Source organism: Anthonomus grandis, chromosome 3 (genome assembly GCF_022605725.1).
Source record: "Anthonomus grandis grandis chromosome 3, icAntGran1.3, whole genome shotgun sequence".
NCBI lineage: Eukaryota > Metazoa > Arthropoda > Insecta > Coleoptera > Curculionidae > Anthonomus > Anthonomus grandis.
This window is the reverse complement of record NC_065548.1, coordinates 25225127-25244226: the sequence shown is the minus strand read 5'-3', so window position 1 is coordinate 25244226 and position 19100 is coordinate 25225127. Positions and strand designations below refer to the sequence as shown.

The following is a 19100-nucleotide window of genomic DNA, read 5'->3' as shown; positions in this document are numbered from 1 at the left end:
ACCAGTTTCACAGGTGATCACGAGGATTGTTACACAGTGAGTTGGGAAGCTGCTGGAGGATGGGTTGACTTTATCTGTTTTTTATGTACCTTTTTTTTAAATATTGCTCAGAATTTTATTTTACATTGTATAACATTTTATAATTTAATTTCAACTCTGGCTCTGTTAAATAATTTAATCCAGAGTTTAGTTTTATTTTTTTTTGTTATTTTTTAGTACTTATATTTTTTAGTTTATAGTACTATGTGTTATATTTTTCCATTGATAATTTTGATTTTCCTGTAATTAAGCTCTGGTGGCCTGTTGGAAAAATAAATAAATAAAATAAATAAATGATGCCAAGTTACCTTATTCTAATCACCTTAAAACTCGCTCAAACTAATTAAATCATATTGAAAATTATAATTTTTCATGATCCTTAACAATGCCTATTCACACCCTGTAAGCACGGATTAAACGTAAAAATATCACCCTCCCCGATTGCATCCCATTTCGCCACCACAATGCGCAAATTCGTCACAGTGTGCCATGCTGTCCCAGATCTCCAGGTTTCCATTTGTCGTCTCTCGCTCGTCTTTCCCTTTTTCTTTATTTCCTGTCGTGGGTCTGTTGCGGTGACACGAATGTGGTTGCGCTCCCGCCAACACGATTAACCCCGTTTCGAACAAGGACTCTTTCTATACTAATAGCCGGATGGTATCAATCAAAACTTTGTGGTAAGTAATTTTTTTTAGTATAGAGTATGTATAAAGTAAATAAATTTAATGTCAAGGAATATTTTATCTTAATTTCTTTGGATGTAAATTAGTCTACCAGGCCAGTCTGGTTTCATTTCTGTCAGACTGTTTTAAAGATTTGTGATAAGAACATTCTGTTTTCATTTATTACGCGTTTCTATGTATGAATTAATTTTTACCAACCATTTTAAACCTATTAACTAAATTCAAAAAATAAATACATTCAATATTTTTAGTGATATTTAAACTCAATTTAGCAATATTGAAAGAATCAAATAAAAGGAACAAAGATTGCTGCCAACGAAAACCACATTTTGACCTTTAATAATATAGAAAAACTTTTGAAGAAAACCTTGCTAGAAATTACAGTGAGTTGACTCCTAAGAGTTTAATATATTTCTGGGTAAGGGAGACTAGACTTTAAGCTCCTCAGGGACCAGACATGCTGATATATTCCTACTAAGAAAAACAGCAAGGTTGAATTTGCACAATAATAGAAATAGCAGACATATACAATACCAGTACTTAATTATAATAAAGTTACTTTAAAATGTCGTTGCTTTTGTTGATTAATTAAAATGATTAATAATTCAATTAGACAATGTTTACATTTTTGAATTTTTTTTTAAGCCAAAACTAAGAACATACCATATGGAAAGCCAAAGCTGTTCTCTTACTTTTATTAAGGGTATTTTTTGTTCAAATCGAAACGCTGGTGACTGACCAGAAAAACTATGCTCTCAGAGAATTTCTTTAAATTAATTGAATCGTTGATTGACATTGAAATAATTTTACTCAACGGATTATCATCGATTGATTGATTTTTTGGTTCAATTCAACTGGGCTATTTTCTTTTCTGAGCATAATGTTGGATACTAAGTTATTGTTTTTTAGTGCTTGATATTTTTTATGATATACTTTATTTTGAATTGAATTTACTTGAACTGAAACTTTACAATTGACTTGTATTTTTCATTAAAAAAGTTTTCCAAAATAGATTTTCCCAGGTGGTTTTACTCGGTTTTAAATAATCCAATCATACAAAAGAAAGGTCCTCACAGGCGCTATCGGCCTACGCGTCTGCAGTCAGATTTTCTCGAGTTTTCTGGTTTAAGAACTGAATGTAAGAGAGTTACCAGGTTGGCTTACATAGAATATGTTATATTAACCAAATCTGCATTAAAAAACAAACCCACGCAAATTTTGGAGTTTTGCAAATTCTAAACGAATGTTTCCTGGCATACCCAATGGTTTAAAAGGCAATTCCGCCATTGAAATTGCAAAGCTATCTGCCAACTATTTTTCTGGTGTTTATTGCGCAAGACCTTAGGTATTAATAACAATAATTTATTCTCCATTAATGTTAAGACCGTTTTATTTTATCTTTTTTCACTCATTGAATGAAATTTTCCCTGTAGTTGGAAATCGAGCTTTAAGATTCCAATTTTTAAATCAGATGATGGCACATTGTTTAACAAGTATACAGGGTGTTCCGTTGATCATGTTACAAACTTCTAGGGCAGATAGAAAACGTCAAAAGAAAAACAAAAGTTCATATAAACATGGGTCCGGAAAAGCTTCTTCAGGGAGCTAGAGCTCTTTGAAAATAACTACTTTAGCTACCGTAACCAATTTTGGGAGGTAAATTATTGTTAGTACGTTTATTCTTTTGAACCTACTAAATAAAAAATATATTTACCAGGGGCTTCAGAATCAGGGGGGTATTTGGTAAATTTAGGCCCATTTCTTTAAGACTTTAATTTCTGCCCGTTTGGGCATTAGATTATGATGTTCCTATGCTTTTTACATAAAAAGGTGCTCTTAGTAAAAGTCGGTAAATATCACCGTTTTTGTGGAAATTGACTAAAACCAAACTAAGATACAGTTAAGATAAGTTTCCCGAAAGGCGAATCCCAGCTCACACACTTTTTGAAAGGGTCAATCAACGGCTCAGGGAGACTGGCTCCGTTAAAATAAAACGCCAAGATAATGGCGCGCAAAGGAACATCCGAATCCCGGATTTTGAGGTAGAAGTGCTTTAGCGGTTTGAAGATAACCCATCAGTAAGTACTCGAGCAGTAGCTGATACGATGCATGTAAATCATGTTAGGGTATGGAATGTTGTTAAGGAACAGCTTCTTCGGGCCTACCACCTGCAAAACGTGCAATCATTAGGACCCAATGATTTTATGCCCCGCGTGAATTTTTGCCAGTGGTTTCTTGACCGGTGTACAGAAGAACCTCAATTTCCAAAATATCTCCTTTTTACTGACGAGGCTTTATTTACAAAAGAAGGCATTTTTAATTCTAAGAATAATCATGTGTGGAGTGAGGAAAACCCTTTTGGTATTCATTTTAGGAGCTATCAACATAAGTTTCCGGTCAATATGTGGGCCGGCATTGTTGGAGAACGCTTAATTGGTCCAATTATGTTGCCTCCTCGTTTAACGGGAAATAGTTATTTAAATTTTTTAAGAAATGTATCTGCCCCTAAATATACGACAGATCTTATGGCTACAACACGATGGAGCGCCAGCTCATTTTTCACTTATTGTCCGCGAGTTTATAAATTAAAATTTTGGAAGGCGCTGGATTGGCCGCGGAGGCCCTGTCACCTGGCCAGCGCGCTCACCAGATTTGACACCCTTAGATTTTTTTCTTTGGGGGCATATGAAAAGTCTTGTTTATGAAACTCCAGTCGAGTCAGAAGAAGACCTGGTGACCAGAATTTCCGCAGCTGATGAAGTAATCCAAACCACGCCTGATATTTTTAACCACGTCAACCTTGATATGGTGCGTAGATACAATAAATGTATCGATCGTGGCGTCCGGCATTTTGAGCAATTAATATTTTAAGTTTATTTTTGTAATACCAATCTTTAATAAAATTTGTTTACGTTTCTAAAATTGTTAATTTGTTGGTTTTTTATTACACTTAAAATCATTTAAACATTTTATGCCTCAAGGTAATTAAAGTGACAGTTAATTAATTTGAGTACCAATTTAATAAAGTGGCTACCTTAGCTTTTTTTAAACATTTATTTTTTATTTACGCCAGATTTTTTTTTAATTGTTTATTAATAATAATAGGTAATTCATTTTTGTATCTCATAACTTGCTTTTCGTCAATTCTCACAAAAACGGTGATATTTACCATTTACCGACTTTTACTAAGAGCACCTTTTTTATGTAAAAAGCATCGGAACATCATAATCTAATGCCCAAACGGGCAGAAATTAAAGTCTTAAAGAAATGGGCCTAAATTTGCCAAATACCCCCCCTGATTGATTGAAGCCCCTGGTAAATATTTTTTTTATTTAGTAGGTTCAAAAGAATAAACTTCCTAACAATAATTTACCTCCCAAAATTGGTTCGGTAGCTAAAGTAGTTCCGGAGCTATTAAAAAAACTAGTTTTTAAAGGTTATTTTCAAAGAGCTCTAGCTCCCTGAGGAAGCTTTTCCGAACCCATGTTTATATAAACTTTTGTTTTTCTTTTGACGTTTTCTATCTGCCCTAGAAGTTTGTAACATGATTAACGGAACACCCTGTATATTGGATAACTATTATATTCTTGTTGGTTATCCTCGGAGAATGGGTATTAGGTTCATATATACCGACTTTACTAAGGCCTTTTATCGTATCAACTATGAAGCTCTGATATCTCAACTCAAGCACTTTGGAATCCAAGGTCCGTTGTTACAAAGGTTGAAGAGCTACTTAACTGGTTAAATAGAGTTGGTTCGCGTCCAAGGTTATAAAACTAGGATAGTTAAGATAAAATCCGGTGTTCACCAAGAGTCACATTTGAAGCGGCTTGATCTTCAATTTATTTATCAATGATATTTATAAATTTTTCCAAAATAGCAACTTTTTATAATTCGCTGATGACCTTCAATTTTTATGGCTATTAGATGAAGGCAATTACAGTCTGACCTAAATAGTTTTGTGGAGTGGCGTGGCGTAATTAGCAGGGAGCTAAATGTCTCAAAGTGTCGTTGGATTATTACTGGAAGAAACCTCATTAACTTTTACTACCAGATAAACATACTTAACTTTCATGTGTTCTTAAGTGCTCTTGTCAGGTCTCTTGTCGATTGTGTATCAACAGTATGACCTCGTCGTATCAACAGTCTCGTGTTATAATGTTCATATGTCTGCCATTAAAAGAATGCGAAACCAATTTCTCAGGTTGGTAATATTTAAGTCCAATAGACTCTATGACTTGGGCTGTGATAACCTTCAGCAAGAACTTCGTCTTGATTCCCTGTCAAGATACATCATCTTAAACTATACTATATTATAAACTTAATAGTACTGTTAACTATCCATCCCTTTCCTCTAACACCGGTTTTCGTATGCAAACCAGGTTAACGTGATCCTTCAAGTTGCCTTTTATCGAACTAACTATGGACAAACTAATCTCGCTAATCAACAACCCAATTTTGACTTCTTTGCGAGCCAACCAGTCTTTTGTAAACAGTTACAAACAATTGTATTTTATACTCCTTTGTTTATGTTCTGTGATTTAGAGTGGTTATGTATTATTATTAGCTTGCATGCTTATTATCTATATATATAAATATTAATATCTGTCTGGAGTGTCAGCAACACGCCTAACCTGCGCTACGAAAATTACCACACTTACGTGTTTTTACTCGAGGAAGGTTATACGCATGGTTTTAATCGCGGATTCGTCGTGGATTTTGCAATAATAATAAATAAATTTGAATTTATTCTACTAGTTATTTATATTAAATTCATTTTGTACTTGGCCTTTGAAAGATAAATAAATAAAATCAATCAAACAGTTGCGGTTTTGGTAGTAAGTAAATAATAATAGTTTAAGTAAAAATTAATATAACAAGATATATAAATAAGGAATTACTTAACCTTCTAAAAAAATCCTTTATTTATATTTTTTAGAAGTTAACACATATGTAGAGGACAGTAGAGGAAAACAGAAGGAAAATAAAAACCTTATTAATAAAGTACGTCCAACACAGATATTAAAAAAGAAAGAAGGATGGTTTCATGATCTTATTGAGGAAAATCTTGAACACGATAAAATATTATCCCAGAGCAAAATTGAGTCGCAAAATATCAATATGTTCGTATTTTTTTAGGTACCCACATTCAGATATTAAAAACCAAGGTTTAGACTATAGACGACAAATATTTTGTCGTATATTTTGTCATCATATTCAAACATTATAGAAAATTTTCTTGTTTAATATGCGAGCAGTATTGTCATTCTACAAGAAGATATTTTTGGCACTATTAAATCTTATTTTATAACTGTCCTTGGACCAGTCCTTCTTTAGTTTATGCTATAATAATCTACTCTTTTTTCAATAAAATATCTCAGTAACATAGTCAAGAAGTTGTTATTTTATTTACAGATCTGCTTAAACGCAATAGTGCGTAAAAAGTGAAACTTTATAAACCCTGGAAGGTGTGTAAAGTGAGTGCTTCACGCACGGTAATAAAAAAAATATTTAATTTGAAAATTTAAAACCACTTTCTAATTCAAATAATTCAATATACCTAGATTTTGAGCTTGCGTGTTGAATGAAGAGTTTAATGAAGAGTTTTTCCGTAACATTAAACATCTTGATTAATATACAGATGGCTTTAAAAAGAAATAAAATTGTTATTTTGTTATTATGTTTACAAATATTACCTGTACAAAAGAACCTACGCTGACCAAATCCTACCAAACAGACTTCCATTGAAAAGAATATTATTTATTTATAATGCAAAATAAGCAATAAGTAATAATATTATGAAATAAGTACTATCTAAAAAAGACTTTATGCTTAAGAAAAACTATTACTGTTTAGAGTTTTTCGCTTCTATTCTGGTCGAACTTCTCTGAACTGTATTTTTAAAATTATTATCATGGGTCTCTCGTATCCATAGAAATAGCATTACACCGCAGGTATCTCTATAACGCTGTCAAAGAATACATATATCATAGGATTTATATACAAGCCTCTAACCTATAATTCGGGTAAATTTTTGCCAGTTTTAGAATACCAACTGATCTAAATTATTCCGAATTCCTGATCAAGCGCTGTTTATGGGAGACTTAAATATTAGCATGCTAAATCCTTTTTCACCAAATGTTAATGAATTTAACTCTCTTTTAGCATCTGTGGAATTAAAGTAAATTATCAGCAAAAAGAACCATAACTATTATTTCCACACTATTGGATGTTATAATAGTGATAATTTCATTATTCAGACTTAGAAAACTAGATAATTTCCCGAAATTTCCAATAACTATCTGACTACGAATTTTATTTTATGAAAATCGGTAGTAAAATAAGAAAGTTATGGCCGATTTTGTTTCTGACCTTAAATTTTTTTTCAATTTTTTTTTACATAGTAAAAACCTTTTTATATATCATAAACTAGTCATAATTTTTTTGAGAATTTTTAATCTTTCTTGTAGAGAACCCTTGAGCGCAAGTTCCTGTACAGTTTTTAAGCATTTCCTAATAGGAGTTTCGTTGGGCAATCGGGTGAAACATTGAAGCCTCCAAGAAAGTGTTTTTATACAAAATATCATTTTACTCTGAAAATATTGGGTTAATGGAAATTTTTGTAAATACATTTTTTTTATTTGGAATTAAAAATGATTTCTTATGAATTTTGATTTATGAAAATCGTTTGAAAAATAAGGAAATTATGGAAATTTTTCATTTTTATATGTACACATTTTCCAAAAAAAAAAATTACGTAAAAATCGAAAAATCGGTGAAAAATTATGGAAAATTTTCTTATTTTTTGCACCGATTTCCATGAAACAGCTCATATGTTTCATAATTTTCATGACATTTCTTTATATTCACTAAAGGCCAAACCTTTATTTAAAGTCTAGAAATTTTTTCTTCTTTTAAACTTTTAGAATTCAAAGAGAAAAAAGTCTTTATGGAGCATGCACTTAAACATACCTCAGACATCTTGGAAGACCGAAAAACTTTTGATTTCTTACCGTCTAATAATAAAGGTGTAATTACCGACCATCTTAAAGACCTGAATATAACTTTTAATTCACTTTATTTTTAACATGCCCCAATTTTTAATAATGTAAATATTCTAATAAATACGAAAACTACACATAAAAAGTACATTCTTATTTATATCTAAGTAAAGTAACTGAAGTTAAAGTCCTGCAAATATTGAAAACCATCTAACTCACTGGGCATAAATAGACGTTGTGAATTTGTAAGTCTTGAAACTCTCAAAAAATAAGTTGTCCATATTTATTACCCTATATAACTCATATATTCAATTATTGTATTGAACAATCCATTTAGCCGGAATTTAAAAAAAATAAAACTTTTATTCCCGAAATCTTTTGCCCTAAGGAAATGAAAGACTATTCATCACCACATCAATGTACTCCCTGTAATAACCAAAATTTTAGAAGAAATTATGAACTCCCAACTGACTCGTATATAGTCCGACTTTATATAGAAATTAATACCTATAATTAACCTACCTGAAACTCAGTCAGGATTCAGAATATTTCATGGAGGTTCGACGGCATTAAATGAATTCTTTTTCGGTCTATTGACAGTGGAAGGATTACTATTCTTACACTACTGGATTACTACTTACTCGAAAGCCTTTGATACAATATTTCCTCAAAAGCTTTTGATAATTTTACATATAGGTCTCATAACCAATGCTGTTCAATTTTTTAAAAACTTTCTGCTAGATAAGTCAAATCAAATAAAATATTTATTAGTATTGCAATGTTTATACAGGACAAAGAATGGAGTATACTAAGTTATCCTGTTTACAAGGTAAAACACATAACAGTTTAAAGAAAAAATGGTCCAATTAAATGGCCGGATACGATACCGATCGTAACGTTGAGTAAAAATTGTTCCTGAAAATGTGTCTCTGTAATCGCATAATACTTATGCGATTCTCCGACCCAGTAAGGATTATTATGAAAATTGGTTATTGCATTTCTGGGAAAATTTGGTTCGTCGGTAAACAAAATGTTGTCATCAAAATGAGGATTTTTCGTTACTTTTTGGATATACGATCTATAAAATTGCATATGAGGTTTATAATCTCTAGGAAGCAATGGATGAACCCTTTATATGTTAACATAACGAAGAATCTCTTAGAATTTCCTATACCGTCTTATAGCAGATGTTTAATAACATATCATATAAGATGTGAAATTTTTGTGTCATTTCCAAATTAGAATAGCTTGAAATTTTTTAACTAGCACAATGTACGTTTCAGGACCAACGGAGAAATAAAAACAAACTGTGAAGAATAATCATTAACATAAGTGTCATAATGTATGCAACAACAAAATAATAATCGCTGGCAACGAGCAAAGCCAATTAGATTTATTCTAACAATTTTTCAAGATGCAGTTTATGTACATAAGTAATTTTTTAACGATTTACCACAAAAGGTAAGTTTTTAAATATAAAATACTCATCCATTTTTTCTCACAAGAGACCACACAAAATGTAAACAAACAAACAAAAAACAATGTCACGGTCTCATAAGCAAATTTTATTGGCTACACATGTTTCGCCCTGTATAAGCAGGGCATCATCAGGCCTTAGGACCTACACATTAAACCCAGTTTTACAGTGTATGTGTAGGTCCTAAGGCCTGATGATGACCTGCTTATACAGGGCAAAATACGTGTAGCCAATAAAATTTGCTTATAAGACCGTGACATTGTTTTTTGTTTGATTGTTTACAGGTAAGTTTTTAGACAAAAGTGATGGAGGATTTTTTTTGTTTATAATTGATTGATAATTATTACAAAATCAGAATTTTTTTTTTCTTGGTCATTGTCGTAGAATTATTTTAGTAAAATTTTATTAAAAGTTATTGTAATTGTTAGTTATTGCATTGTTAAAGCAAGAACGGTATTTCACAAAATGAGTTTCACACACATCCTCAAAAGTCACAACATATCTCTTGAAACGGAAGAAAGGCACAAGATGCTACGTTTTTTCTGTTTTATTGTATGGTCTATTGTAAAATCTAAAAGTATGTACAGCATTAAAAAAAAACTAGACTACCTGGGATTTATGACAAATTAATATCGAAACTCCCTACTGCCGACCATAATATAAGGAAAAATATTGGGTAAGCCTGGACTAAAATTGTTATACAAAAAAAATCTTAATTTCTTAAAAAACCAAATATACGCTACTAGTAATAAACTAAAATATCTTCAGGTAGTAATAGGTACTAGTTAATGGCTCAAGCAGTAATCTTTTCTGCTATTTTAAATAAATTATTGTATTTATGATTTTGTTTTCTAATAAACGTGTCATTCGTAGAAACGTATACCATAGTTACATTTACTTAACAAAAATTCATGATTAATTCATTAATTAATTTATGATGGATTCACAATGGTTAGGTAAGCAATAATGCAGGTGCTCGCCAAAACTTTTTATATAGACTTCGCAGTTTTTTGACGGAAAAATTATTTTTTTCTTTTAAACATGTTGCTCTTATTGGATAGTTTTCAGTAATAATATGTTATAGTATTTTGTTTTAAAATTGTACCGTTAGAAATGAAGATATTATTATTATTATTATTATTATTATTATGATTATTATTATTACTGCCTGTAAACACACACTTCCTTTATTGTACGGATAAATAAGCTTACAAGAAGATACAAGAAGAACAAAAAATATAGTCAGAGATAGATAGCATAAACAAAAACATCAATAATTAAATTAAGGAATAAAGTAAATCCAAAGATACAACAAATAATAAATGTAATATAAAAATCTTTCATTATTTTAAATTGCTAATTTCATTTATATAAACTAACTTCAGGTTATGGCTTATAACAGTTGATAATTATGAACTTTATATAAAAAATATAGGTAAAAGTCTGTTCAAAATAAAAACGTTGATTTCGATTTATTCTATGGTAGTAGATTTAATTTATTTTTCATTGCATGAAATTAATTCCCTAAATTTAATTCCAGTTACAAATAAAGAAATGTCCAACAGCTAACCATGGTGACCCACTGGGAATCAAGCCGACGCCCCCTATACATCCGTACAATATGGAAAGATGGCCAACACCACGTGATCCTCGACAAAGCCAAAGAAAAATCTAATGAACAGTCTACATCTAGACGAACCAAGCAATCTTTAAGCAGCCCGAACAGTCACAGAACCACAAAAAGTGCCACCGCAGGCAGCAATTTAAAAATCTCATCAGTTCGAGTTCTTCTTTCTGGCATCAAAAGCTTTAAAAACAGTTGTAAAACTGGTAAAATAAGAGAAAAATCAGTTGAGCGGCCAAAAACCTGGGTCCAACCGGTTGTTGCCCGACAAATTACATGCAAAAACTTAAACAAAGAAGTAGCTTTTGAGCCTCGACCGACCCTAACTAAATGTAACACTGTAGAAAAGGATATAAATGATTCTTTAGCAGAAAAGTGTTTGGACAATGCTCTTAGCGAAAAAGTCTTGCTATGGCTCGATCTGGCAACTCATACTTCTCAAACACCACCAAAAGACTATACCGTAACAGCACAAGCTTGCATACTCAAAGCGAAGGAGGCAAAAGAAATGCAAGAACTAATTGAGGAATCTCGCAATGACAATGTTGCTTCCGATCATATAATCCTGGAGTCTTCTATCCTGAAAAATTGTTCTCCAAGGGAAGAAGATCAAAGCATAGTTGTTTATAGCAGTCAGGAATTAACTTTAAATGATTGTCAACAGAGTTTTTACCATTTGGTTAATCCAACGTTTGCTAAAACTGAGGAGGAGTATTCTTATCAAGAACAAGAAAAAGAAGAGACTGAGGAAAAAGAAAAATCTTACACAGCGAAGAGGCAGTTGCATATTTTTATGCCAAATTTGCCCAAGAAGTCCAGTGAGTGTGATAGTAGCCTTTTAAGTAGTAAAATGTCCGGCATATAAATAAAAAAAAATAGTTTTTTTTACTCACCTGATATGTAAAATTAGATACATCCCTAGCTTGAAATCTGGAACGTAATGGTGGATCAAGTGGGTTTCCGCGATATCTACCAAAAAGATTTGAAATGTTTATACATATAACAAAAAATATCTCTATGTTATTTATAATACCTTGGAACTGGCAACCCCAGTGCAATAACCCTAAAGTTCTCATCTACCCTTACAAGCTTCCATTTTTCCAATTCATGAAATCCATGTTTCTAAAAATGTCAAAATGAATCAACTATTAAAACCATATGTTCAAACATTTATACCTCAAGAAGTTTATCATATCTTTCAGCGGGAATTAACAATCTTCCATCTTCCAAATGCATTTCTCTATTTTCCAATAAATTATTTAATACTGGTAGTACATTTCTTTCAGCTTTTTCTACACCCTCTAATATTAGAACTCGTCCTTTCATTGCAGCTTTTACGGCACTCTACATAAATTTGTATGAGAAAATTGTAAGTTATTTGTTAACTATTACCTGGTCAAAATATTTGGCAGTTCCTCCAACAATTTCTCGTCGTTGTTTAAGATCGCTTTCAGTAGTATCTCGGCTTAAAGCGACATATTCGTGCTCCCTATTAGTCAATTCAAGGTACTGCATAGCTAGCACACGTTTTCGCGGACCAGGAGGTCCAATAAGGAAAATATCTTGACCCAGAAGGTCCTTCTGCATTATCCATTTTAGGTGGTGGATTGTTGTTTGAGGGAGATTTTCTTTATCTAAAATGATTTTGGAAAAACGATATTAAGTTTATGAGAATTTAAGTAATGACCAAGAGTTAAACCATGATTTTAGCCTATTCAAGACATCATTTAATAAAAAGAATAATAAAAAAAATTCATGATAAGTATTTCTGAAAGCCTTAGCATAAATGATATGTATAATGTCTTCCAAGTGGTCTATTATCAAAGAATTTTTGCTATAGTTCTCTGTGACTTAGTGCGAAAGCTTTTGCTTATAAACCAGTCCTTTCTTTCCCACTACCCTTTTTTCCTTAGTGTATTCTTATAAGAATCACTAAATTTATTTAGCTTTTCACTATGTTAGTCAAACGCTTTTGCTGAGACGTGGTGTTGCTTTGCTTCTCCTCCTCTTAGAAAGACACTATCAACACAACTTTCTTGTGGGTTTCTGCAGGTTCTGAGCATATAGTCCGGTAACTTAGGGACTATCTAAGGGTTCTAGCTCGTCAAGGACCACTAAATTTTTTTTTCATTTATTAACCACATCAAAATAACGCGAGTTAGGGAAAATTTATTTTCCAACAAAATTTTTTGGGCAAATGGTCAGTCATTGACCCAAAATTGAGGTATCAGGAAATATATTATCACACTGAGCAAAAAAATATTAGCAGGCTAAAAGTTTGGTATGAAGATCAGTATATTTTGCAGTTGGATGACATTTGGGGTAAGTTGCAAAAACATTTCCTGTAAAATATCTGGCAGTTTATCTGAGATGCCATATTGATTTTTTCTCATTTACACATCCAAGAAATCGCATGATATTCTTTATATACAGGGTGTTACAGTTTTATTTTTGGTTATTCTTAATAATTTTGGTAGTTATTTGGTATATTTGAACGAAAATTGGCTAATGTTACGAGGGTTCGCACTGTAGAGGGCGCTACATACGCGGTTTTTTATACTTTAAAAGTGTCATATCTTTTTTATGGTTGTTTAAATTATTTTTTTTTATACAAAAGTAGATTTATCTATAACTTTTACGGAAAAAAGGTATCTTGGTCGAAGTCGCTACAAGCCACCGTTTTCAAAATATTTAGACTTAACGTAATGAATGCATTATATTTTAAAAGTCACAATAGTTGTTTTCTTTTTTTAAGTTGTGTGAAATTCTTTTAAAAAATTTAAATAATATAAGGAGTAAAAGGAATGTTGTGTATAACAAATTCCTAAAGGCAACAGAAATACTAAAAAAAATATGTATGAAAAGGCCTGTAACGTACATACATTTAGTACCCATTTATCCATTATACCGAACGGGTTTAATAATTTTGAAATGATTAATTTTTTGCAATGGTTTACACAAATATTGAGATGTGCGATATGCATTTTGTTTATGGTTTTGCCAACGGCAATTCATTAGCAGCCAGGCGTCTTTATGAGGAGAAATATCCTTATCCCGCATCATACGATATTTGCCCGTCTCCATCAACGCTTTTGTGACACTGGAAGTTTTCAAAAACAAACTACTGGTAAAATGAGACTGTGCACAGCAGTCTAATTCCACGAGTAGACGAAAATGTGCTTCATGCCATTGCGGAAAAACCTGCAACAACCACTAGAAAGATTGCTTTAAACTTAAATGTAAGTCCTTCTACGGTTTTCAAAATTTTAAAGAATAACTTTCTATACCCTTATCACATCCAGCGGGTACAAGCACTATTCCTGACTGATTTTCCGTTAAGACTAAATTTTTGCCGTTGGATGCAACAAAAAATTGGCGAAAACCCCCAGTTATTAACACAAATATTCTTCATGGATGAAGCAAATTTTTACAAGTTTCAGAAAAATCACCTATGGGCGGATGAGAATTCACATGCAATTTTAGAAGGCCGTCATCAACATCAATTTTTTTTTCTCTTAACGTATGGGTTGGAATTGTTGCAGACCATTTGATAGGCCCATTCTTTTTTCCACTGATGCTTACTGGAGAAGTTTATCGTCATTTCCTCGAACACAAATTGCCCATACTTTTGGAGTATGTTCCATTGCAGTTAAGATTGCAAATGTACTTCATGCACGATGGAGCCCCACCTCATTTCAGTTTATTGCACGTGAATATTTGAACACAGTGTATCCGAATCGTTGGATAGGCCGAGGAGGAACTGAACCTTGGCCTCCCAGATCTCCAGACCTTAATTCCTTGGACTTTTTCCTTTGGAGTCACCTTAAACATTTGGTTTATACAACCCTAGTAGATACTGTGGAAGAATCGCATTAACAGAAATCGCATGATCGCATCCTGTGAAACAATTAAACACACATCCGGAATATTTGAACGAGTTCGCCAATCGATGCGTCGTAAAATAGAGGCCTGTATTGCAGTTAGGGGTTCACATTTTGAACAACTGTTATAACTTATGTTCCACCAAGTGGCTTTTTTAAAAGTAGATATTTGTCGTAAGAACTTTGGGCATTTTTTTTTCACTAAATAAAAAATATTTTGTAACAAAAAAATATAAAATAAGATTTAATAAATAATTGACATTTATTTTGAAGTTTCAAAAGAGCATTGAATAGTGAATAAAAACTCCAGATTCCATATTTAAAGCTGATGCTATCTCGAATCTCAAAAGTTAAAATGTAATGCATTTATTATTTAATTTCAAAAATCTCGAAAACGCTGGCTCGTAGCGACTTTGTGCAAGATAGATAAATTAATTTTTTTGTAAAAAAAAATATTTAAGTAATCATAAGAAAATGATCACGCTTAAAAATCCGTGTATGTAGCGCCCTCTACAAGCGACAACAATATCTGCATAACTACAAAAATTATTAAGAAAAAAAAATAAAAATAAAGCCTGTATCTTAGAAATTAAGCATTTGTGGGCATAGGTTTATAGGGCCTTTTTTTATTATTTTTAAGCAAGGAAACTCTTCCTGAATTTTTTCGCAATATTAATGAAACACCCTGTATAAAAATCAAGACAAATTGGTCTCAGATAATTCAAATATATTTTACACATGCCAGGATTAAACGCTAATTAAGCCTTGTTTAACTTGCCATTTAATTTTTTCAAAGATAAATATAAATTACTAAGATGTTTTTAAACAAGCAATATGTATATTGCGGGTTTCTGTTGTATATATTGTACAGAGTATTCCATTTAAGAGGAAAAACCACATATTTTTTGGACATTTTGAAAATGGCAATAAAAAAAATATTGCATGAAAAATCAAAGACCAATTTTGCATTTTTTAAATAGAACACATTATTTATTATTACATTTTTGGATACTATAATCAATTCTAAGTGTTTTTTAATAATTCTTGTGATACAATATGTTTACACTCAAAAAGTCTAATTTTTGGCTTCATTAGTAAAAAAATTACAGCAATTTAATTAACTTAATACAAATAATGATGAAACAATGGAAAATATTAATGAAATCCTAAAAACCAATTTTTAATCAAATTAATAGACTAAATCAGGAAAACGAAATTGTAACTGTTAGTTTACTGGAAAGCCTGCAGTCTTATAATTGTTTTTACTAATATTTAACTAACGAATATAATTCATTATGGAAAACTAATATAAAACTACTAAGTTCAAATTTCAACGGCTCTGAAGTACAAGGTGTATTTTATATTTATATATAATAAATGTTTGGCTGATATAATTGAATAATATCAGTCAAAAATGTGACTTTTTAAGTATAGTTAACGCAAAACTAGTTGAAGATAGATTTATAGTACCCTTATTAAAAAACACTTATAATAGGATTGACCAGAGAATCCAATAATATAATAATAAAGAAGGTGTTTTAAATAAAAAATGCATTCTTTTTCATGCAATTGTTTGTTTACTGCAATTTTTATATACAAATTTTCCAAGCTAATATACATTAGTTATTTATCTTAAATTTCTTGAAAAATATGGCAAAAAGTCAAGCAATATGTCAAAAAATATTTTGCCATTTTTCCTCTTAAATAGAATACCCTGTATACAGTTGTAACGTTGACAGGCCAGAATAAAAGGAATGAATTAAAAGAAATAATAATGAGCATTAAATTGGTTCAGAATAACTGAAAATATTTTATGTGAAGAGTATGAAAATTATACAGTGCTTCACTGTAAATAAATAAAATTATACAGCACAAATGAGTTCAACTATGTTGTTCTTTTACCCCTAAAATTAATTCGAATCTATTTCTTTAATACCTATAACTAGTAACTATTACATAGTGACTAACATACTTAACTAGTAACTATCACATAGTTTTAGTAACTATTTACATACTAACAAATCAGCTGTTATTTAATTATTCTGACGATATTTTTTTTACCTTTAAAACTTAGTCATTTCAATAATTATTATCTTAATTAAATTCTGTCAATTCCAGAACAACAGTTATAAATAGAAAAAAAAGCCCTCAAACTTTACTCTTTTATGAGGTTCTTATATATTCTTTTATTATACATATATGCTCTTTTAAAACAGGAGAAATATTTCCGTTTGATATTATAAAATCCAATTTTATAAAATCCAAATTATTATATAAAATCCAAAATTTATCTTAGCTATAAAGAACTAATAAATTAATATAATAAATAAAACAGAAATACCAAACTATGGGGTTATATTTTTAAAAAATTGGGAGAGCTCATATGTATATGTTACTGTTAACTTAATAAAGTGGTTATTATGTATATTCTCCGGCTAATATATATAATCACCAAAGACAGTGGTACATTTCAAAAATATCGATACATTTATTACTTTCACCAGTAATTCTACATATTTTCCAAGGGGTATTGGGTTGAGTTGGAAGCGACCAGTTAATGTAGCAAATTTATATGAATATAACAAATTTATTACATTCAACAAACGTGCTGGCTACTATGAATATTTACTGGTTATTATATATAATATCTGGATTAATTACATACAATGTAACATATATAAGAGAAAAATAGTTTTTTTTTTAATACCTGGGACTCTTGAACTGGAAACTTTAAAAATCCACATTAATTAACTATAGAAAAGGTACCTGGCAATATTCCTAACTAATATTAGACAAAACTTCCAATATAATATCAGCACCAGTTCTGGTTTCTCAGATTTTTCAATATCTTTAAACTAATTAAATCACCCCTATTGCTACATTTTTTGGATGTACTTAATATATGCCCTCACACTATTAAATTGTACTACACCAGCCCTCACACCATTTAGTATTTTGATCATCTGTTAGTAAAAACTACTTTTTAACATTTTTCTTTTGATTGACTTAATTTGTTAATGACTTATTAAATATACTGTATATAGAAAAAAATATATCAAAAGTTTGGTAGGTGCCTATGAAGAACTGCACTAAGACTATTTTTGAAGGAATAAATCAAACATAAATAACAAAATATAGGATTTTGAAAAACACTTAACAGAAAAGTATATTTTTTTAAATAGCTGGACTCCTTATAATAGAAAATCAATGCACTTCATATAAAAATGTTTACAAAGTGAATTACCTAAAAATTGCATTTTAAAAAATACAGTAAACTTTCCAAATCCACATTAATAATAATAATAATAATAATAATAATATTGGGAATTTTCATAACTAATATTAGACAAAACTTCCAATATAATCTTGGCACCAGTTCTAGTGTCTCAGTTTTTTTTCAGTATCTTCTACTTTATCTTCCCTATTGCTACATTTCCAGAGATAAAAAAGGCGCTCAGCACACTATTAAATTGTACTATGTCAGATCTCACACTTTAGTATTTTTATCAGCTGTTGAAGTCTGTTAGTAATAGAAGCACTTTTTAACATTTTTCTTTTGGTTGATTTAATTTGTTAACTGATGTGCATGAAACTTTAGTTTAAAATTATTAATGTGTTAAAATCAGAGAAAATATTGCTTTTGATACTTTGGATGATATAAACTACAAAAAATAGCTTACACTTTCCATACATGAGTGAATTAAGTTCTATTCCCAATACAGAATTTTATTACAAATTATTAGAATTCTTATGGTACAACAAATAAAAACAGATTAATGGCTTATTAAATATTCTAATTGTGTATAGAAAAAAAATTATGATAAGTTTGTTTCCTGCCCATGAAGAACTAAATTAAGACTATTTTCAAATAATTAAATAAAACACAAATAACAAAATCTGGGGTTATGTTAAAAAACAGTTAACAAAAAAGTATTTTTTTTTTAAATAGCTGGACCCCTTGCAATAGAAAATTAATGCACTTTATATAAAAATGTTTATTGAAAGTGTTATTGAAATTTAAAAGTTTCAGTAAACTTTCCAAATCCACATTAATTGCTTATAGAAAAGGTATGTGGAAATATTAATAACTAATATTAGACAAAACTTACAATATAATCTCGGCACAAGCTCAGGTTTCTCAGATTTTTCAATATCTTTAACAATCTCCCCTATAGCTACATTTTCGGAAGTAACATAGGCGCGCAGACTATTAAATTGTACTACATCAGACCTCACACCATTTAGTATTTTGATCAGCTGTTGTAATCTGTTAGTGGAAGCACTTTTTAACATTTTTCTTTTGGTTGATTTAATTTGTTAACTAAGGTGTATGAAACTATAGTTTAAAATAAATAATTAAAAACACTTTTTGTATAAATAAACTTGTTCATTAAA

The 19100-nt window shown here is 30.6% G+C and overlaps 2 protein-coding genes across 2 annotated transcripts in view; one reads left to right on the top strand and one right to left on the bottom strand.

Annotated features, from left to right (window-relative positions):
- The window catches only part of LOC126734623 (von Willebrand factor A domain-containing protein 8), an 88087-nt gene extending 69033 nt beyond the window's left edge, over positions 1–19054 (bottom strand). Inside the window, 5 exon segments of the mRNA XM_050438319.1 lie at positions 11718–11793; positions 11858–11946; positions 12001–12168; positions 12217–12458; positions 18815–19054. Of these exon segments, the coding sequence (XP_050294276.1) occupies positions 11718–11793; positions 11858–11946; positions 12001–12168; positions 12217–12458; positions 18815–18998 (759 nt within the window). The 5' untranslated portion in view covers positions 18999–19054.
- Positions 462–11710, top strand: LOC126734627 (uncharacterized). Its single transcript, XM_050438322.1, has 2 exons — positions 462–716; positions 10741–11710. The coding sequence occupies exon 2, from the start codon at positions 10772–10774 to the stop codon at positions 11687–11689; it is 918 nt and encodes a 305-aa protein (XP_050294279.1). The 5' UTR covers positions 462–716; positions 10741–10771; the 3' UTR covers positions 11690–11710.
- Positions 19055–19100: the final 46 nt, after the last annotated feature.

Excerpts from the sequence above, each read along its gene's own strand:
- LOC126734627 (XM_050438322.1), top strand. The coding sequence starts at position 10,772 with ATGGTGACCCACTGGGAATCAAGCCGACGCCCCCTATACATCCGTACA.